This window comes from Papilio polytes, unplaced genomic scaffold, assembly GCF_000836215.1.
Source record: "Papilio polytes unplaced genomic scaffold, Ppol_1.0 DF823399.1, whole genome shotgun sequence".
NCBI classification, from domain to species: Eukaryota; Metazoa; Arthropoda; class Insecta; order Lepidoptera; family Papilionidae; genus Papilio; species Papilio polytes.
In genome coordinates, this window is record NW_013525805.1 from 2,819,399 (window position 1) to 2,842,935 (window position 23,537).

At 32.3% G+C, this 23,537-nt stretch overlaps 1 protein-coding gene across 1 annotated transcript; it reads right to left on the minus strand.

Moving 5' to 3' along the window:
• Positions 1–3,424: 3,424 nt before the first annotated feature.
• Positions 3,425–14,660, minus strand: LOC106104890. The gene is made up of 11 exons (XM_013285086.1): positions 14,362–14,660; positions 13,027–13,136; positions 12,116–12,149; positions 9,952–12,028; positions 9,285–9,441; positions 8,747–8,837; positions 8,077–8,238; positions 7,325–7,515; positions 6,180–6,331; positions 4,955–5,174; positions 3,425–4,456 (listed from the first exon to the last, which is right to left on the minus strand). The coding sequence occupies exons 1-11, from the start codon at positions 14,417–14,419 to the stop codon at positions 4,124–4,126; spliced, it is 3,585 nt and encodes a 1,194-aa protein (XP_013140540.1). The 5' UTR covers positions 14,420–14,660; the 3' UTR covers positions 3,425–4,123.
• Between the last annotated feature and the right edge of the window lie 8,877 nt (positions 14,661–23,537).

The window sequence follows — 23,537 nt, forward strand, 5'->3', positions numbered from 1 at the left end:
TACGCTGCTCTACGCGTTGTACAGAAAACAGCTAGAGTCTGGGTAGCAAAATCTCGCACTCTGTTTCATACCCCTTTAAAAATGCTAGTAGAGAGCGTGATGTGGAAATCTCGTCCGGGGTGCTTGCAGCACTAAAACCAGTAATCTATAGTGTAGTAAAAAAAAATATTTCAGTATTTTTATTAGTTAGTAGCAGGTTGTAATCTAAAGAAATTCTCAGAATACAAAGAATTTTCCGCCGTCGTAATTAAAAGACAATGATATTTTAGGAGTATTCTAGTTGAACTTAATTAAAAAACTACTTAGTTAAAGTATAATTTTTATTTCAAATTTTTGAAATTATGAGAACCTTATCAGTCCAGAGAAGATCAACCACTGAACATAGATATAGAACAGCGCCATCTATAATAATTTTAGCATTCTACTTTGTTGACTGATTTTTTGATTCATTTAATAGATGGCGCTTCTGTCACAAAGAACTTAATTCCACATTCTTCCATTTAGCGGGAATTTTTTAAATGATTTTTCATGTTATTTACCTTTTTGTTATGCAACTAAATACTGTTGGCGAAATTACTTTAACCAGTTTCCAATGCTAAACATATATGTACATAAGTATGTTATGTGCTTTTTTTAATGTAAATTTATGAGAGGTGAAATAAAACAATTAAATACATATTTTATACACTTATTTAATGTTCACATACACGATTTATATAAACAATGTCAGTTCACATTTCTAAATTATCCAAAAAATGCATCACAAGCAGTCAGATACTTACAAAAGCAAAATTAAACAAATTGAGAAATACATCAAGCTGTCATATAGAAATGCAAAAAAACTTAAACATTTCATAAAAATTAAAGTCATAACAAATATCGAAAATAATAAAAGCTATATACAAATTACAACTAAACAGAAAAAAAACATGAAAATCCTATAAAAGTATTGCAAAGATAATCTTTACTTATGTAAAAAACAGCATTTTTAACTATTACATCAAAAAATGTTGTTTCAGTATATTTAAAGCATGAAAATAATCTAGTTAAAATATTCTAAATACAAATGTACTAAAAACGTAAGACTGATGACGTCACATTTGTATGGTCTACAAAAAAGTTCATTATTTAACAATATAAATGTAAAGAAAAATAAACATTACATATCTTTATAGCTTTGTTATTATCATTTTTACACTATTGAAAACATATTTAATCCCTCTTCAAAGTGACAAAATCTTTTTTTTTTTGAGAAACAACTTTCACTTGAGAGATAAAGTTCTCCGGAGAGGTAAATATCTTGTAGCAGATAATTCTCACCTTCGAGATAATTTTCTTAAGACATATGTTTCAATAAAAGTATATTAGCAATGAAAATTTAGTTACAATGAAAGTATTGCATAGATTTCTTAACTTAAAATTATAATTATTATAGAAATGAAATAAATACTAGAAAACAAAAATTTATAGGAAAATTTTATGTTTTTAATAATTTGTAATACAAGTTTATCTTAAGTAGATTTGTTCTTATTTAAAAATCAAATATCACAAACTATGTAAAAAAGGCAACCAACCCACGGTAGGCCAGCGTGGTTGACTATGGCCTAGTCAACCTAACTTAGGGTAGGCTCCGAACCCCTCAGTGGGGACATATAGTGAGCTGGTGATGATGATGTAAAGAAAGAAATAATGTAGATGTAGTTAGAAGCAAAGAAAAAAAAATAAGCAATATATTCCTAATATATCAAATACTGAAAACTAAATGCCGAGAACATATTCAACTAATATTAGATATCAAGCAATTACTAACTGTATTTATTAAACAATTTGAAAAATAATATAAACTTTTAACATGTATACTGTTTCTATACTTGAATTATTAAAAAAAAGTTTCTGTATAAATTTAAATAACTCAAAAACTACTGGGCCGATTTCTGAAATTCTTTCATTATTAAAAAGTTACTTTATTACTGAGAACAGGCTATATATATATATTTTTTTTTATAACATAAGGTGGCAAACGAGCAAGCGGACACTAGAATCCGCCAAAATGGTGAAGCGACCGCTGCCCATAGACATCCGCAATTTCAGATGCGTTGCCCACCCTTATACGACGGAGGAGGAGATGCACATAAAGAGGATAATTCCCCTTCCTATGCATCTCCTCCACCATCAAATCCACTTCCCCTTCCCAACCTCTCCTTATAAGAAAAGGATGGTAAAGAGAAAGAGACTTAAATTAGGCCTCCGGCACCATACTCATCAGACGAAACACGGAATTGCTTCCATTTGACGCCTGTCTTCTGTGTGGTCGTGGTATTACACAGGGCGTGCCCTGCAGTGCTAAGATGTTGAAGGGGGCACTTCCACTGTAAAAAGTGTTATTTTCCACTAGAAGTCGCGAGCTACACCTTGTTTGATATAAATGTAACCAGTATATAGTATAGGCCTCCCTGAAGTCTAGATTTAAGTAAATAATTAACATCACACTTATAAATTATTTTAAAATTGATATTAAGTCCAAAAATGTTAATACAATTAGCATAATACTGACCAGGAATAAAAAATACTTTAATTTGAATTACAAATCTATATATCGGAGATCACCATCCTAATTTATTCAAGTTAATTTGGCAGGGGAGGGCACGCATTGTCTCTTTTCTGATGAGGGTAGGCAACAAATATGTCTGCCATTACCCATAGAGATGTTACTATTTTGGCGAATTCAGGTGGCCATTACAAAAAATACCAGTTAGGTATTTTTATTCCGGAATATAATAGAAACAGTCTACTTTTAGTTAACAATCATGATATTTTATATGATAGACATTATTTTAATCTACTATTATAATAAAGTGTACACACACATTTCTTTGTTGCCTAAGATGTCAGAAATTAAAGCATATTTTTGAATAATCCTTTCTTTAATAAAAAGCCGTACACTTACGTCACGCTTTCGGCTATATATTTTCACGCCGTTAAACTTAGGGGTAAATATTTTGGATAAAAACCTTAAAGTGGGAAAGAGACCATAAGTTGTTGCCAACATTAAGGAACCAAGATTGTCAAGGTTTGTCATGTCATTTTGACATTTGCTATTGATAATTTGACAAATGTAAACAATAAAATCAAATTTTCATAATTTCATGCGGATAAAGCCCCACGGGAACAGCTAGTTATAAATAACGCTTAAATTATTTGACATATAACATGCCATAGACAACAAATTTTTACTCAAAATGCCAATTCAAGCTTTACCTTAAATAAACAATATTGCATAGTTTTAGCAGTAATTTAAATTTATCAATACCTTAGAATATCAAGTGAAAAAAACAAATTTCAATACTTAATATAACAAGAAATTATTAATATTTACATGATTGAGATTTTTATAAATCTTATATATTGATTAATTTCACCCTAATATTATAATATAATAATTAGAGCCCTTATATACAAGTCTATACAATAACTAAAAATACAACAATTTCAGCTTTAAAAGGTTATTACTAATATTTTAATTAATTACGGACATTAGCTGCCATACTCAGAATCAAACCTTAGTAATTTACTGTCTATTTTTCATAGTAAATCTATACTAAGGGACTCTTAATAATTTAACCTATAAACTATTACAATATTAATCCATATCCCCTTACTTTAGAAAAATTTAATATAGTCAGGGTTCATATTTGTACCCTGTATAATAAAACCCAGATGTAACAAATATATAATCTGAGATAAGCAGACAGATAACCTAATAATTTATATAAATGATTTCAATATTGTTACTTATTTTGATATTTTCATATAATTAAATAAACAATAACCATTATTGTGAGTCATACCAAATTTTGTCAAAAAACTGCGCTCATAAAATAAATCAAGCTATTAAATATAATTAAATAAAAAAAAAATCACTTATTAATGTAGTTTTAGAGTAAATAGTAAAGTAATAGAGAAAATAGTCAAAGAGCACTTGTCACTTACTACTATATTTGTCACTTAACACTATATTTGTCACTTGTCACTTGTCACTTATCACTATAAACGTCACTACCGTAAAGAAACCTCTTAAGTGTCAAAAATCACGTATAACGAGGATCCTTTTGAAGTCCCAGGATCATTCGAGCTCGGTATACATGAAGGAGAACCTATCGTGGCTGGTGGGGGGCAGCACCCTCGCTTCGATGAGGCACTGCACCACCCACGTGGTGGAAACCAGCGGGATATTATCCTGGTTGGCTTTGTTCTGCACCTCATGAGGGCAATCGCAGTCGGTGACCAGGGCTAAAGCCCCGGACATGTTTAGATTCTCCTCGTTGACCACCCTTGTGGTGGCACCGGCTAGTGATAACACTCTGTCCCAGAATTTAACGAATGTGTCCTGTTCCCAGCAAAGCAGGATTAGTTTGTCTTTGAAGAATGTTGTGTTGCGTTTACCCGATGGCGGCACCTGGAAATATTTATGTTTTCATGTAAAAAGACAATAAACAACTGTGAACTATGAATAGGTCAATCATAAAAACTACAGAACTAGGGTCTTGACACTTTTTTTATTTTTAATTAAATTAGTTCTGGTAGTGAATATAGTGATAGAGATGACAATATTTTTAACATATCCTTAGATTATAAACGACAGTATTAGAAATAAATATCTATTAACATTTTTTGTAAATGTTCTTTTTTCACTTTTATTATTTTTTAAATTGCATGTCCAGTTTAACAAACAGATACCTTTTTTTTCACTTTTATGATTTTTAAATACATACCTAGTTTTTTTTTACTTTTATTATTTTAAAATACATGCCAGTTTTTTTTACTTTTATTATTTTTTAAAATACATGCCCAGTTTTTTTTTACTTTTATTATTTTTTAAAATACATGCCCAGTTTTTTTTACTTTTATTATTTAAAAATACATGCCCAGTTTTTGTTTATTTTTTAAAACTTACCCAATTAATAAAGGCATCTTTAAGTATGGACCAGCCGGCGGGCAGCGCGTACGCGTCCTCGTCCTGCTTGCTGGCTTGCTGGCAGCTGGCCACCACCCAGCCGTGCGCCAGCGCGCGCACGCCGCCCGCCACGCACTGGATGTACTTGGCGGTGAGGCAGGGCCGCGGCGCGATCAGCCGGCACACGCCGTACTTGCTCCTCGGCACCAGCTCGAAGTCACTGCAAACATTTAACTATTAAAAACCTGATTTTTTTTAATATAATGTACAAGTGTACACTTTACTGTTTTTTTTATAACACTAGCTGTTCCCATGCGACTTCATCCGCATAAAATTATGAAAATTTTATGGCAAACTTGCTTCTTGATGTTGGCAGCTCGTATTGTATGGTCTCTTTCCCACACTAAGGTTTTTATCAAAATATTTACCCCCTGAGTTTAATGACGTGAAAATATATATCCTAAAGCCTGACGTAAGTGTAGGGCTTTTTAAAAAAAAAGAATTATTCAAAAATATGCTGTAATTGCTGAGATCTTAGGCAACAAAAAAATGTGTGTTTACGCTTTATTATAATAGTATAGATAAGGTGGCAAACGAGCCTGCGGTCACCTGAATCCGCCAAAATAGCGAAGCGACCGCTGCCCATAAACATCCGCAATTGCAAATGCGTTGCCTAAACTTATAAGACGGAGAAGGAGACGCACATAAAGCGGATACTTCCCATTCCTATGCATCTCCTCCACCGTCAAATCCACTTCAAACAAAACTCGGAATTGCTTCCACTTCACACCTGTCTTCTGTGTGGTCGTGGTGTTACTGGGGGCGAGCCGGCGCTACAGTGCTAAGTTGTTAAAACGGGAACTATCACTGTTAAAAACTTTACAAAGGGAAATAATAGCAGAAAAATCTAAACGACATCGTATAAATGCGAAAGTTTAGATGTATGGATGTTTGTTTTAGTTTGTAGCCTATACGACAGAACGGATCTCGATGAAATTTGACATAGACTTAGAGGATAGTCTGGAAGAACACATAGACTACTAATTTTTTTTTAATTAAGAAAATTAAGAATTTAAGAAAGTCGCATGCAAAAGCTAGTTTAACCCTTTATAATATTAGAAGTGATGTTTTCACCACTATGATTTTTTTACTACTACTATTTTTGTAATAACTTTTATTTTTCCACTGTCCACTCCTTATGACTTATAAAGGGTTAAAGTATTACCTGTGTACAATTCCCCCGCCAGCCTCCAGCTGTTCCTTGAGTCGTTCTTTATTGAAGGGCTTGTCGCAGAAGACCAGGTCCTCGGTGTCGGTGCCGCCCACCGCAGACGTCGCCTCGCTCTCCTCCTCCGACGAGTAGTGGCGACTCTCCAACTACAAGTAGACAGTCATTAAAACTAAAAAACTATTTATAGACCAAAAAAAACATATTAAATATTAAAAAAGGAGATTCGAATTAAAATGTGACAAAAGAATGACCAATGGTTAGCATAAATTTGGCTAATGATTGACAAAAGTGTGACCAGTGAGTGACAAAAATGACAAATTAATTAACAAAAAATACATAGTAATTGACAAAAATTTGACCAATGATTGATAAAAGTTTGACCAATGATTGACATAAATTTGATCAGTGATTGACAAAAGTATGACCAGTGATTAATAAGTTTGATCAATATGAATAACATAAGTTTGACAAAAACGATTGACATAAATTTTGGCAACATGGTTGATATACATTTGTTGGACCAAACTCGTCGATACATAAGTATAAGCTATGGACGAAAGTATTATAAATTTTATCAACAATCAAATTGTCAAAAATGATTGACATAATTTAGACCAATGTGATTGCCATAACTTTGATTAATGTGATCGACATAAATTTTACCAATCTCAGAGATAAATTAAGTAACTAACATCTATGAAAGTAACATTTCTTAAAGTTTTAAGTTAATCTATACTAATATTATAAAGAGGAAAGATTTGCATTTTTGTACTAGCTGTTCCCGTGCGACTTCATCCGCATGAAATTATGAAATTTTTATTTTATTGTTTACATTTGTCAATAGCAAATGTCAAAATGACATGACATGACAAACCTTGACAATCTTGCTTCCTTGATGTTGGCAGCAACTTTCTCTTTTCCACATTAGGGTTTTTATCCAAAATATTTACCCCCTAAGTTTAACGGCGTTAAAATATATAGCCTAAAGCCTGACGCAAGTGTAGGGCTTTTTATTAAAAAAAGAATTATTCAAAAATATGCTGTAATTGCTGATATCTTAGGCAACAAAGAAATGTGTTTACGCTTTATTATAAATACTATTATATATACTAATATGTATTGAAATAAGTAATAATTACCTTGGGCATGGCCTCTCGTCGAGGTGTGTCAGTGCAGGTCAGCAGGAAGTGCTGTCCCTCGAACAGTTTGGTGTCGCGCACGATGGGCCCGAGCGTGCTGCACGTGTCCGCGTCGTTCTCGAACTTCGTCAGCTTGGAGTTCTTTTTACCGATGTTCTGTTTCGCCGCGCCTTTTAGTTGTAGAGGACCAGCTGGAATATGTAAAAAAATAGAATAACTTATTTTAGGCAATTTATTTAAATGATACTGTCCCTTTAAACTCAGAGCAACACTTCTCGTCAGGACTTAGGATGCGCACCAATCTATCCATACTTCTAGTGACATTGACAGCTGTCAGTTAGGGACGTGACGTTTATGGCGATAAACTAGAGTTGCGCCAATTCTACAGCACGGTACTAATTTTGTTCTTAACACTTAGTAAGTAGTAGGGGCTACGGTATCCGCAACTCCACAGTTAACATGTATTTTGCGAGAGAATCTTTTATATTACAAATAGGCTATAAACTCTAATAATTATGAATGTTTATTAGAGTTTATAGCCTAAACGGATCTGGATGAAATTTTGGCTTAGATGTAATCTGGAAGAACACATAGACTTAGTTTTTTTTTATGATTCCACGTGGACAGAGTCGCAGGCGAAAGTTAGTAAATAAAGAAAATCAACAAAGCAAACTAAGTAAAGCTATGTTGTAGGAAACAAAATGCCTCCATAAAAATTAACGAAATGTTACTAAAATAAAAAATCTTAATACCTTTGACTCCATCAATCTTCCTCGGAGTCCTCTGCACCTCGGGCTCCACTCCCGCGACTTCCTCCAGGCGTGTGGGGGGAGCAGAGTTAGAACTCTCACTTATCTCACTGCTCTCACTCGCTAAACGCTTTCTACTAACTGGAGTGCTTTTTGTCTTCACACCTAGAGTTAATTACCAATCAGTTGAACATTGGAATTATGTATGGAGGTTGGAGAAACAACTAATTCGTTATAAGAATTGAAATTTCGAGAAGTTAGTGAAAAAAAATTCAAATCTCTTTTGCTATAACCTTTTTTCTTCTGGTTTTTAATTTTTTTTTATTAAGTTCACTTATTAAATTGAGTTAATAGGGCTTTTTGGTTTTTTAGGTTATGTTATTTATATATAGAGATTGGATAAACATCAAATTCGTCATAGCGGACTTTAAACTGATATTTTTCCAACTGTATATTTTTAAGATATATTACAGTATATTTGTAAAATATGGATGCAAATTTATGGACTTAAATTTAAAAAAAAAAGGGATTTGGTATGTGAACATTTAGTGTAAAATATACGATATTTATTAACAATTTGATTTACAACAAGATATAGTTAAGTAAATGATATATTTTAATGAAAATGTTCATATTTTTGCTTAGTAAATTAAAAAAAAATGTTTCTACATACCTGAAGTAGATGCTTTAGGACTCTTAGGAGAGGCGACACGTTTCCTTGCGCTAGAATTTCCTTTATCTCGACTGCGAGCGCTCCGTGGACCCTGAAATAGATTATTTCAATACAATATTAGTTTTTTAAAGAAAATAAAATAAATAGATAATAAAAAAAACAATATATTTAGCAATATAGCTCATATAAATAAAGAACAATGGCTTCCATTATGAGGTGGAAGAAATTACTTGTTCAAACCCATAAAGGGATATAGACGTAAATATATTTGAAGTCAGAATACCACAATTTTTTTTCCGATTCACGTAAATTTAAAAAAAAAAATAACAGAATAAGATTTTGTCAATTTTTTTTCTTATATCCGTAAATTTGTCATTACTTTAGGAATTAGACTGTACTTATGTTGTTTAAAGATTAAAATGAATTTATTAATTATGATTAAAATTTAAAAAGTAATCAAGTGATGTATGAATGAAGGAATGGAGGTTTAGTTTCTACCTACCCATCTGGGTAAAGGGCATGAAGTTGCAATGATTACCTGTATAATATTATCGAGGTCCAGTTCCCTGTTGTGTCTCCTCCGCGGCGTGCCGGGCGCGGCAGGGGAGCGGGACCTCGAGGTCTCCTTTATGGCCCGCGCCTGGTCCTCCGTCAGGTACAACTCGCTGGCTGTCACCATTACTGTTGTGTCGATACTGGAATGGAAAAACTGGCTATTATGTTTCATTTTTTTCACCACTAGATGGCGTTGTTTTCAATTTTAAAATAAACTAGCTTTTTCCAGCGACTCTGTTCACGTGGGATTAAAAACAAAACTGAGTAGCCTATGTGTTCTTCAAAGCTATCCTCTATATCTATGCTAAATTTCATCGAAATCCGTTCAGCCGTTTACGCTACAAACTCTAACAAAAATCCATCCATCCAAACTTTTACATTTGTAATATTAGTAAGATTATATATTTGAGGTTGTGAAAATTTACTGTTTAATTCTGGTAATTATCTAAGATTTGATTAAATTCAGTTTTATAATGAAAAACAATGTAAACAATTCCTGTAACAATTTTTGAGAATGAAGTATCAATCAGTTTGTATTATTTTCAGGAATATCAAGAGGTAATTTTTTGAGAAAAACTGATATCAATTGTTCTCAAAAACATATGTTGAGAGGAAAATGAGTGAAAAGGAGTCCTTTGTAATAAACTTACCCATCAGTAGTGCATTTATAAGTAACAGTTCCATTATCATTCTCTTCAACACCAAGCACCAGCCCCGGCTCATAGTTCTGTTCCTCATCTACCAGAGCATAAACCGATTGCCCTTGCAAAGGTAATTTCTTCAAATCACCAAAAATTATAAACTCATCCAACAGCACTTTACTCTGTCCATCATCAAATTTAATTAAATATTTGTTAGGTTCCGTAATTTCCAGTACTTTGCCGGAGTAATAACGTTTGTCCACCCATTTAGCTAAGACTACCGTATCTGGAGGGTAGCCGGGATATTCAGGTTTTATTATAACTTTTTCTACTGGAGTGGCCGGTCTAGGGGAAGTCGGACGACGTTTTTGTTTCAATTTACTAATAGATTTAGGGGTTCCTACTAAAGTTGATAAAGGTTTTTCATCTTTAGGAGACTTTATAGGGGATATTTTTCCACTATCTCCGTTAGTTGGGACCATTTCTGGTGAATTCATACCATGCATGTGTTCTGGTTCTTCATTTTGTGTTGGTAAGATTGCCCGTTTGGTCTTATTGCCCATATGTCTGCGACCCCTAACTCGAGTCTTTTTTAATGAGCTTTTTGGTGTCGCTTTATCACATTTACTGACTTCATCGGGACTTGCATTTCCATTACTGATGGTTTCAGTAGATGTTTGTATGCCAATGGATATTTTATCTTCAGCTAAAGAACGATTGCCTTCATCTATTGAAGTATCACGGAGATGCGAAAATATATCTTGTAACTTCTTCATTAGGGCATCATATCCTATGACTGATACACTCGGGTTTGAAATTGATTTCCTCGGTGGCTGGGGAACTACAAACGCACCATCACTAGTTCTATTACTTGAAGTTGATGATGAACTAACGGTAGATGCGAAAGAGATCCTATTAGGTAGATTTATCATTCCCGCACTGGTAACACTTGATGGTGATGTACTAACAGATACATCACCTAAATATGGATCTATGGAGAACTTTTTCGAAATCCTTTGATATTCTTTGCACATTTCTATTCCAGTATCATTGTCTGTTCTAACAATGTACAATGATAAGAATTCAAAATCCTCATTATGGCTTACGTGGATATCAAATGCTGGTATTTGTGGAGTACTTATTGGTAACGAGTGGCCATTTTGTAGAGGTGATATTGTTGAAGGTGTGGTCGCATTACTTGCTCTGAATGACTCATTTTTACCTTTTTTCAATTTTCTACCGTTTAGTTTAACAAAATCAGGTGTACCATCACTATCTTCATTTTTCACATGAGCTATTTCCGTTGGTGTTGAAGAGTTTCCGTTGGATAATTTAGAAATGAGTTTAGAAGGGACACTAGGTAGATGTTCAGGGCTGTCTAAGATTACAGAACAAGCACTATCTGTGCTTTCTTGGTCTGTAGTTTTACCTTTAGGGATTGTTTGAGATAAATTGCTACTCAAATCGGAGTAATTAAATCCTTCGCTTCTTATTGGTTGAGTTTTACCGGAATCTAAAATCTCTTCTGTACTTTTAACTACTGGATCACTATTATAATGAGTTTTAGTCTCTGGTTTTTCCATTCCCTCAATATCAGAAGTAGGTGATAGTTCTAAATGGAAATCTTGTGAATCGTTAATCTCAGAGTCTTCTTCAACAATTGTCTCTGGTATATTAATTGGAGGTATTTCAGCGACAAATTCAACGCTCGGTCTTGGACTGTATGAGTCCGTATTAATAGTTTGTATGGAATCGGTTAGGACTTCTTGTAGATTAATTGTTGCTTTATTTGGTGTTTTAGTGATATCTACACTTGCAGATCTTGCTACCTTCGGTGAACTTATAGTTTGAACTTCAACACTATTGCTGCGTTTTATCTTTGGACTTGATTGAACTGGGGTACACAATCTAGAGGTAGGTTTTACTTCTTTTTGAACAGAAGTAATCTCGGAAACCTCATCGTCTAAATTTTGAGTGGATATCATAGTTTCATCGGTTATATCTATGATTTCTAATTTCTGTACTTTCGCATCACTTTCAGGAACTTCGTCGGATAGTTTTCTTTTCACTGTTATTGGCGGATCACCTGTAAAGTGTAAAGTTTTAACTTTAATAATCAATAGAATTAAGTAATACATTCAATAAATGATTATTTTATTAGCCTTATATATACCTGCAGCTTCAGATTCTTCCAGTGCAGTCTCCTTCTGTAGAAATAACATTTAAAAATTACAAACATATTTACATCAAAAGGAGAATTAGTTGAAATACCTAATTTTAGCCAACATTCTGTGAGATTGTAGAACTTAAAATTCCTAAGTAATGGGTAACTATGGGTAAGAGTATGAGTTTTTTAATTTACTTTTTACAATACATACAAAACAAAAACCTATAAATAATATTCAATGTAATCAGAATAACATACATTCTTATTTGAAAGTCAAAAGTACATAACATACTTTAATGTTGCAGTACTCATAAAATTATACCAAACTAGCTTTCGCTCGCGACTTCGTCCGCGTGGTGTTAAAAAACTAAAGGGCCTATGTGTTCTTCCAGACTATCTCCTACATCTATACTAAATTTCATTGATATACATTCAGCCATTTAGCCTACAAACTCTAACAAACATCCATCTATCCATCTATTCTTTTGCATTTATATTAGTATGATGTAAACTATAGTATGTTTGTAATGCAAATTTTTTATAGACAAATATTAAAATATTAATATAATTAATTACAACACATACAATAGATATCCAAATCTACAGTTCTTTCAAGTTTATAAAAAAACACAAAACAAGATGTAAATTACACAGCAGCAATCATACTACTATTATAAATGCGAAAGTTTAGATGGATGGATGTTTGTTAGTTTGTAGCCTAAACGGCTGAACGGATTTCTATGAAATTTGGTATAGATGTAGAGGACAGTCTGGAAGAACACATAGGCTACTTACTATTGTTTTTTTTTAATAACACGCGGACGGAGTCGCGGGTGAAAGCTAGTAATCTATACAAGAACCATCTTAGCATTACAAACTAAGCAAAAAACGAATGTTCTGTTTTTCATACAGCATACCTCCAGGATTCCAGTGTCTACTTCATCAGGTTCATACACCGGACTCTCGGGAAACAAGGATTGGGAAGTATCGGCTTCCAAGGTGACATCTACCTTCTCCACAACCGGACCTGAAAGTAATAAACAAACAATATTAAGATTTTGGTATATTTGTTACAGTAGAACCTCGATAAGTTAAAGTCTAAGGCAGAAAATATTTTAAGTTATAGAGGTTTTAAGTTATCAAGGGTCTATGTTATAGAGGTTTTGAGCTCTGATGGGAAGGGAACATATTATTTTTTTAAGTTATAGAGGTTTTTAAGTTACAGAGGTTTGAGTTATTGAGGTCCTACTGTATTAGGTCAATTGGCCCACCAATCGATCAGCCCAATTGGAATTTGTTTCCCATTATTGAGGTTGATAAAGAACTTCTCTTATTAGGTTGTTAAATTAAGCTGATCGGACAGATTAAAAAACCACTCAGATTTGTTAATAAAGAATTGTTATCTATACTAATATAATAAAGAGGAAAGATTTGTATTTTTGAACATATTGTAATAACTAAAAAACTACTGGGCTGATTACAAAAAATCTTTCACCATTAGGAAGGTAATTTATCTGTGAGTAACATAGTCTGTATTTTTATTTTAGAATTTCACGCGGCCGAAGTCGCAGGCAACAGCTAGCATTTTTTAAAATTAAAATGTGTAACATAAGGAACGGTTGAATGACTAGCCTAGTACATATACAAGTAAATAAGAATCTGATGTTACCCTGTTCATCCTACATAAGTAGTTTCTTATGTAATGGAAATTTTCTTATATAACATCTATCTGGCTTTATTGTTCATTTGTTTAAACTTATAAGATATGCATTCGATGTATTAATATTTAATAAAGACGTAGTTAACACGAATAACCTTAATATCGTAACTCATGAAGAGGATTGAGAACGCTAACACTTATTATACGTAGTTTTACAAAAGAACTGTAGTCTATAATTACAGATATTGATCACTTATGAGATAGTGTTTATTTTATGTTCATGGTTATTATACTAATCGTCGGATGTAATGTTTAGTTCTCGTATAATGATACCAAATTAAATAGGCACTCCAATACAAACATGTCACTTTGTTATTCTTGCTTTTATAAAATGTTACAAGACTTGTTGTTTAATTTATTAACCAATTATAGTTCAAACTTGTTGTGGAAAATGTAATCCACAATCCAAAATTGGCGGCAACGTTGAATTGACTCCCTCCTTACAACTTACGACGCACTTTTAATTTAGTCGGTTAATCAGAACTAAACCGCGTTTCTTTCTCTTAAGTTAATTATGAAAATAGAACACTACCTGTTACTTGGTTTTCAGTACCAACATCAGATGCATTTTGGACAGTCGATTCTTCCATTTTTAAGTTTTTTTTATGAAATTAGTCAAAAACTGGCGCGATTTATCACTGAAACATCTGTCACTCCGATAAATCTTTTCTTAACACAATTTCCTACGTTTAAAAGATAAAAGATGAATACAAATATCTTCAAGAGATGAAAGGTAATATTTAGGGCTGCATTAAACTTATCGAAAAGTATTACAAACAATAATTAAGAAAGAAGATCGACCTCAACACGGGCCGCTTGTTGATTTGTCCAATGTTGCCATGTTGTTACCAAAGGACATTTTATAGATTTTTCTCTTTCGTTCTTATAATCTATATGATGCAAAAATATGCAATTTAGATTAGAAAAAACTTATTACACCGTGTGTTTCCTAGATAATTTTAGATTGTTTTGAATTAATAAACTATAGCCAAACCAGGAAAAAACCCCTCGCCATTTTGAGAAATTATAACTATTTAATTAAAGCGCCCTCACGCCTCAGGCCAGGATTTTGTTGGTTAGGGCAACTTACATAACTTATTTCCAACTTTAACTTAACTGATATGAGGTCAATTTAAAAAAAATATTTTCGTAACTAATTACGTATACTTGACGGATTGCGACACTATTTAAATAATGGACAATTCCGCCATTTTTATTTTTGGTATGAAATTATTCGAAGAAAGGAAGCGAGATGCAATATCAACTTTACCGCTGGAGATGTCTTGGAAAATATTCTCGTAAGTTTTCTGTTTTTACATACACGAATAAAGTATCTTGAAATAATCTAAAAATTTAAGGTATTCATTATAAAAAAATCGCCGATTAGATTTCATTAATTAAATTTAATGCTGTGCATTTATAATTAAAGCAATCCTTTTTAGTTATCTGGACGATACATCTCTTCGTAATGCCACTAGGGTTGGACCAATATGGCGTCAAATTATTATTTCAAATAAAACATTAAAAAAACGACTAAATATATTTGAGACGGCTTTAATGTTAGGTTCAAGAAATTTAATTAAATATATCAAGAAAGATAAAAAATCAATAAAACGGAAGACGAATAATTTTTTGACACTTGGAGATTCTGCGGGTATTTTTAATTTTGTTTTAAGCTGCATTAAATACTTTAACTCCTTTAGTACTTTGTTTTACGAATAAAAACACTTTAAATTTTCCTTTCAGTCAAAACAACAAAATTGATTTTTAAAAACAAACGTGGAGGGGACGATTTGATACTATATACCAAACGATTCAAGTTATACTGACTACGATGAATACTGAATTGACATTTTATTTGACGATTTTCATTTTGAAATAAAAAAAACTTAAATGAGCTGGTTTAACCAGTTACGAAAAACGATTGCTCTTGCGTATAAAGTCCACATTTAACAATTGCAAATGTCGTCATATTTTTTAACTTAAAATCATTTCAGTTGTTGTTGCTTTTTGGCAATAGATGGCGTTAAACAAATGCACTCCACTCCATGCTATAATGCTACAGTGGTAACGGAGCCCTCCAATTTTTAACTTTACAATACAAAAATACGATAGTCGATATCTATCGTTTAGGATACGGAGAAATTTGTAACTAGTAGAAGATTCAGTTGCAATTACAAATTTTAATTCTAAAAGTCTTAATCATACAAAACAAAAAGTCTTAGGGCCTTTCCCACCACTGGCTGATAGAGGCAGATAGCTAAAAAATGACGTCACTGTCACGGAAACAAATCGATATATTCATCACTTAATTTACACGTTAGATTGTTATCAGATAATTTACAATTCGGTGGGACAGTCTCTTAGGCTAACAATATTACTTTTTTGTATTTTGCATCCTAATCTAAAGTACCTAAGGTTAAAAAAGGCCTCCAGAGAGCGAAGTCCGGAGGCATTGGTGGGATAAGTGTTTTTTTTATAGGAAAAGCGGGCAAACGAGCAACGGATCGCTTAATCGCCCAAAAACATCCGCACGTTTGTCTTTTCTTTTGATCAAACATCGAACTTTTATGAAACACTACTCAATTAAAAGTTTTGATATCTCTGAGTTTTAGTAGTAATCTAGTTTAGTATTTTTAAAGTCACTATGAGGTTAATAAACCAATAGAAAATGTAGAATCATGAAAGACGGAGGAAAGAAGATAAAAAAAAATAATAAAATAGTAAAATTCTATGCTTTATCTGAGCTCCGAAGCCCATTTTACCCTATTCTTATTAGAAAAAGCGTGGGAAGAGGATCAAAGATGAGCATTTTTCCCCAACCTAAAAAGATAGGTAACATCAGTAATCCCAAGTAAGCGTTAGACTTATCTTATGCAACATTAAAAATCTAGGATTTTTTCACGTTTTGATAGATACACGAGTTTAGGTTGAGTTAGTGAAACTTTACGTGGTGTAGCAAATGCCACTAAAAGCTCCCAGTTACAGTCGGTGTAATTTATGTTCCGGAGTAAAACAAACTCAGTCAGCGTGTCGAACAAGGAGCGGAACGGAACGACCAGAGTAGGTGGAAAGATTTCTGCTATATTTTCATTTAAGATAACTCCGTTATATACAATGTTCCAAATTACTAAACGTTATAATTAAAGGTAAACTTGAGTTTTAAGCTTACAAAAGTATAAACGTATGAAATCATAAAATTATAATTTGAAATCAAACTGCCAACCACGCTAGACCACCGCGGATTGTTAATTTTACACATTTTTCAATTTATCTGCAGATATGTGAAGTTACGAATAATTTTTGTCCGACTTCCCAAAAGAAGGAGGTACTCAATTCATCTGTATGTTTTTTTATGTGTATTACGGCATAACTCCGCCGCTAGTGGACCGATTTTTTGATTAAAAAGTTTTTTATCTTCATATATTCCGAATGGTGTTCTCCGCTAATAGATGGCAGTAGTAGTAGATTACATCGCTATTTCGTTTTGTTCGCGCAAATATCTCTAATATTGTTAATACTGTTTACTCGTATCCCACTTCTGATAAAAATTTTCATGAAAGGATTGTGATCAACAATGGGTTTGGTCACAATCTGAATTTTCAATCTTTGACATTGTTAAACGCATTTCGAAGTCTGTCGCAAGGGTTCTGTTACTAATATTAATTACAATTTCTAAAACATACAAGTAATGCAAGTACAAGTGTTAGGCTTATAAACAGTGTTTTTTGTATTTTGAATACTTACAGTACAGGTACCCAATCTAAAGTTTATTAATTAGGTTAGTCTCTTAATAACTCAGCTAACCTGTCGCATTATACAGGGTTATTGGTAATTCGACGTATTCCCGTTAGGAGAGGCTAGAAGGGAAGGGGATCATTTGAGATAATTTAGACGTTCATATGTATTATACAAAAATTAACTATTTTGGAGGTGACATAATATTTACATTCTTCAACTTCATAAAAACTATTAAAGACTGGTTTTCCAGTATCTTGTACCATAAGTAAGTGTTATTTAGGATTACAAAATATTTAGTCGATTTTAATTTCATTATAATACACAGCCAATAGATGGCACTTTTTCCAATGTTATACATCAGTCAGTCGAATATTAACTACTTCTGCTAGCTAATTCAGAAAGCTCTGTATAGTGTGGAGCAATTTTTGATATTCTTATTTTCCATTCACAATATCTGTAAAACAATTTTAACATTTCGACCTGTAAAAAATAACTTTTACCAATAAAATATTTGCATTTGTATTTTGTATTTATTACTTAGTAATAAGCCTCGATAGATGAACGAATGAATGAATATGTATTTATGTAAGTATTACAAGTAAGTTTATTTAACTCACTTCATGTACATGTTGAACTTTACTAATAGATGGCACTAGTTGTATATTATATCGCGATGTGATTTCTTTAGAAGGAATACAATATATTTCTATCTTAGTCGATGTTCAGCACGACGTTAAAGTTCCGTCCCTACTTTAAAGAAACTAAGATTTTTCCAGAAAGGATTGTGACTAATCAGTTTGGTTGGTCACGATCTACAAAACTAAACTAAGTAATAAAAAAATCAATTAACATAACAAAGTAGAGAAATTTGTAAATATAAAATAAAAAAGTAAAAAAAGAAAAACATAAAATTCGAATAACTGAAATTTTAAAACGAATACAACAAAATATTGTTTTAATATTAAAATTAATAAATTCAACTTAGAAAATTCATTTTTGCATTAATGTAAAAGCTACTAAGTTTTTTTTAAGAAAGATAGCAAATGTAACTGAAATTGCTTTGAGAATTTCCTTCTCGACTCGGTATAAACCACCCGAGTGGTTACGAGTCAACTCGAGTCACTCGAAACTCGAGTTGTCAAAAATTTCACTCAAGTCCGAGTAATATAAAAGTTACTCGAGTCACTCGAGTGAAAAACAACTCGAGTCCCATCACTACGCGACGTAAACAAGTGGCGTTTAGTAAGCGAAGTGTTTAATGTTCATGTTTACAATCAAACAGATGTTAAAATTTGATCGAAATTTAGATTCTTAATCAAAATAAACGCAATCCCTTACTGTATAAAACATCTTCTAGAACGTCAGAAATGTTGTCTTTGAAAAAAATAATTGCGAGATTTTAAATGAGTGCTTCTTACTACTAATTACTAAAGTTTCAGATCGCCTTTTGTTTGAATTTTGAACATTTAACTTTGGTCCATTGGCTTAAAGGCTTCATTGAATAAGTTACTTGTTATGCAAAGAACTTGCCAACTTAATGGAAGTATTTCACTGGACTTTAATGACAGAGAAGACCATAATAGTTATCTACTTTTAACAATTAGAACTAAAGAACTTTTTATTCATTATTTCTTATTATAGTAAAAAGGAGCACTTCTTTAACTATATTTTTTAATATCAGAAGTACCAAAAAATTAATAAAAAATGCTAAAATTGATGTCACTAGGACGCTACACTGTTTGTTTTAAACGAACGCCTTACTTTAGTCCGTTTCCCTCACCACTTTTTTTAAAGGAAAAGATGAGAAGGGAAAGTGTATTCGATGGCAGAGGAGACGTATAGGAAGGAGAAATATCCACTTTATCTACGTCTCTTCCACCGTCAGCGTAGAAAACGGATCTTTAAGCGTGTTATATTTATTTCGTACTAGCTTTAACCCGCAACTTCGGAATTAGAAAAAACGAAAGTAGTCTATATGTTATTCCAGACTATCCTCTACAGCTATGCCAAATTTTATTGAAATCCGTCCAACCGTTTAGGCTACAAACATCTATCCATCCATCTATCTTAACTTTTGCATTTATAATATTAGTAAGATTATAAATCTTCGTACCAAAAAATCGAATTAATCTTTATTTTATTGGATACAATAATATTTGTGACCGAGTTCCCTCTTTGTTTATCGAAGCGGGAAGTAATGGCCACCAATAACACACCCCTCTGATTTACTATTGACCACATAAATATAATTGTTTATGACCTCCTACTTTCTACAAACAAAATGTCTATATTAATGTTATAAAGAATAGATTTGTATTTTTGCATGTATTGAAATAACTCAAAAATAACTGGGCCGATCAAAAATCTTTCACCATTAAAAAGCTACGTTATCAGTGAGTAACATAGGCTATGTATTTCATGCGGGCGATAATCTATATATATACTAATATCATAAAGAGGAATTTGTATTTTTGAATGTATTTAATTCACGCAAAAACTACTGGGCCGATTTTAAAAATTCTTTCACCGTTAGAAAGGTAATTTATCTGTGAGTAACATATGCTATATTTTATTTAATAATAATAAAAGGACAGTCTTAGCTTTTTCATTGAATATTGGAGGTTAGTCTATGGACTAGTCATCTCTAACTAAGAGTAGATTCCGAGCCCCATAGTAAGTATGAAGCTGATTGGATGATTGGAGGATAGATTTTGAGGTTATTTTTAAATTATCCATTTGTTATTTAACTTGTTTAACGGCAATGGAAAAAGAGAAAGAAACACGAACGAGATGTGTTTTATCCTTTTCACATAGAGTACGTCTTTACAATAGGTATCGTATTTTTATTACGAAACATGAATTTTACGAGCGCTTCCAAAGGAATGTTTTGAGATAATTTTATCGCTCAATCTCGGTTCAATGCTTTTGAAACTTTGAAGTGTGCTAGCGTCGATACCTTGTATAAACAAACTTCAAATATTGCTTGTGTAAATTCGCTAATATTTATCGACACTTTTTTACATATAACCTATATGGTAACAAGTCACCTTTATCTTTTTTTAATATGTTTTGAATATAAATAGTAACAAATATCCATCCATCAATAATTCGCATTTATAATACTAGGGCATGAATATGATATCAGCGCGTTTTATTTCATAATTTTCAAGAAATAATAAAATAAAATCACATGAACAGATAGCAATAATATTTATGTAATAAAAAAAAACTAAAACTGAGAAGAGAGAAGTTACGAAAAAGATAATTATTTTTACGAAAAATAAATCGTTTATTGTTGGTTTACCGCGAAGTATTCTGAGTGGAGCAGTATTACCTATAAATTATATTTAAATCTATTTACATTTGTATATAAACTTTTTTTTTTATTATAAATTAAGAGTTTTCAATCCGTCTAATTAAATTTTAGCATTTTACCGAATACCACCTACTGATACTGCCTTTATTTCGTAACAGAATTGTTTGTGTTTGTTTTGTATTACCATAAAAACAAATTTTGTTATTAAAATTAAAATAAAACAACAAAACATTGATTTCACGAAAAACAAACATGTACTTGGTTGCTTTTATACAAGAAATATTTGGCTTTGAAAAGTTTGTTTTAGTAATCTTAAATGTCCGAAACTTTAACTAGATGGCGTTATTCAAAATTAATCTAACATTCTTCTACCACGGTTTTCCAAATGTCTTTGAGTCTACAATCTACTTATTTTAAAACAAGTAGAAGTTAACAGAGTAGAGTTCGAATTGAAAATGGCCACACATACTTAACAGACGAAGTTTGTAAATAATTGCTCTTCACGACTATCGGTGTTTTTGTATTGCTCCGGTCAAAAATGATTCGTTCAGTTTACTGCAAAATTTACTACAGGTATGTGTGGATGGAGACACTTAATCTTATTTAAATTTCTGTCCCTATGTCCTGGTTAATTATTCGTAGTTATAGTCAACAGTAAGGTATTATTCATTTAGAATATACGTACTTATTATGTTATCTAGCAAATTCAAACAAAGACAAATATATAAGCGAATCTTTGGTTATTTTATTATTTTTCATAACAGAACAAATTGGATTAAATTTCCATTCGTCGTCTACACATTTCATTATTTTCGCGCACGAAATTATCCTCCATTTCGGTTTCTCAATTAATATTAATGTATTCACCCTCTCGGGCCTTTTCTTTTTGTTTCCTTTGCGATCCTTGTTGTTTTCACTTTTTTTCCGCTCGTTATTTCATTCTCGGTAATAATTTTAGCACAATTTATATCTTAATTTATTAAAACGTGTAATGAAATACAGAATTTTGTAAATATAAAACACAATTGTATAAATTAATGACAGCGCCATCTAGTTTAGTTTATTTTAAAACAAATGTCACTCGAAATTATGTACGAAAAATGTGTAAGTTCATGAACAAACTTTATTTTAATTTGTACGGATTTTAGTTATATATTAGATTACCAACGCAATAGCAACAAGGTAGTTTCCCCAGTAATCGTACTGTTGCAAAGGTGAGACAATTTAAGTTGAGAACTTAGTTTGCGTTCCGTCCTGCGGAGATTGCGGGAGCCGGGAACATTGCGGGTGCCGGGAATAGTGTCCCGGGACAATACAGTAAACACATACAGAATTGACAGGGCTTAGTCGTTTGTCTCTTGTTTAAATTACTTCTACTTTGTGTTCTATTTTAGTAAACTACTGACAATAAAGGAATAGTGCGAAATTAATCTATACTTATAAACAGGAAAGATTTGTATAATAACTCCAAATTACTGGGCCCATTTGAACAATTCTTTTACCATTAACACCTTAGGCACCATGTGCATCTTTTTATCACAGTGTCTAGAACACTGTGTATGTGGTCTGGGAGGTATGAATTTCAAATGAACTAGATATTTCCTAAGCCACGTATATCTAAATGTCATACGGATAAAAATCCAAGGAAAGGAAAAGAAAAAAGGAAAGGTAGAAAAACGGGGGTGAAAAACAATACATGATATATTATGTAGTTTTAAATACATTCCAACAAAAGAAATATTGTGTTTTTTTAAAAGCTCATTTAGGGTCTGGCGCTGAGGGTGTTAAAAATGTATGTTATCAGTAAGTAACATAGGCTATACCTTAAAAATTGCAAATGCGAACATTTAGATGGATGAATGTTTATTACTACAAATCTAAAGAACCTCGAAACAGATCTCGATATTTGGCATATATATAGAACATAGTTTGAAAGAACACAAAGGTGTTTTAATTTTAAATTAGGATTTTAGTTCCGCGTGGACGGAGTCGCGGACTACAACTAAATTTATAAATTACCATAAAGGAACTACCTGTTACCAAATTCCAGATTTCGGAAAACGTATTTGCGTTGCTGATAACGAAAATCGCTTTTAATTTTTTTTTGTCTGTCTGTCCGCAAGCTGCGTTTGTTCCGGGTAATCTCCGAAACGGCTTTGCCGATTTCGACCGGACTTTCACTGAAGTGTAGCTTACATAGACGGGCTTATTATAGGCTACTTTTTTAATCTTCGTGTACGATGTCGCGGGCAACAGCGTGTGATAAAATAAATACAAACTTCAGTAACCCAGCTGACCGCGTGTAATTTCCAACATATTCAACATCATGTTAATTTTCAATTCTTAACTCCGATGTCGTTAGAGTTTCAACAAAATTTCCCCTTTCATTTGTTTATCTTACATTAAAAGGCATTAATGAAGTCTTTGCTTTTGACATCTTCAATTTGTCTTATAAGAGAAAAGTAACTTTTACATTGGTTTAACTTTAAACGAGTTTAAGTCGTCATGTGTCAAACGGTGGTAGACGAACGTACTCGAATTGTATTTATCGAAGTTAAAGCCGTTTCCACTGTTTAAATAATTTACGGAAATATTGTTCTCTTATTTACTTTGAAAGTATTACTATAACATAATTGTTGTCTGATGAGTTA

Bases quoted from the DNA above. Each gene is read 5' to 3' on its own strand.
- LOC106104890 (XM_013285086.1), bottom strand. From the start codon at position 14,419: ATGGAAGAATCGACTGTCCAAAATGCATCTGATGTTGGTACTGAAAAC. The intron at 13,137-14,361 runs GTAGTGTTCTAT...TATTACTTTCAG, and splicing joins TACTGAAAACCAAGTAACAG to GTCCGGTTGTGGAGAAGGTA. The intron at 7,516-8,076 runs GTATTAAGATTT...TACATATTCCAG, and splicing joins GAAGATTGATGGAGTCAAAG to CTGGTCCTCTACAACTAAAA.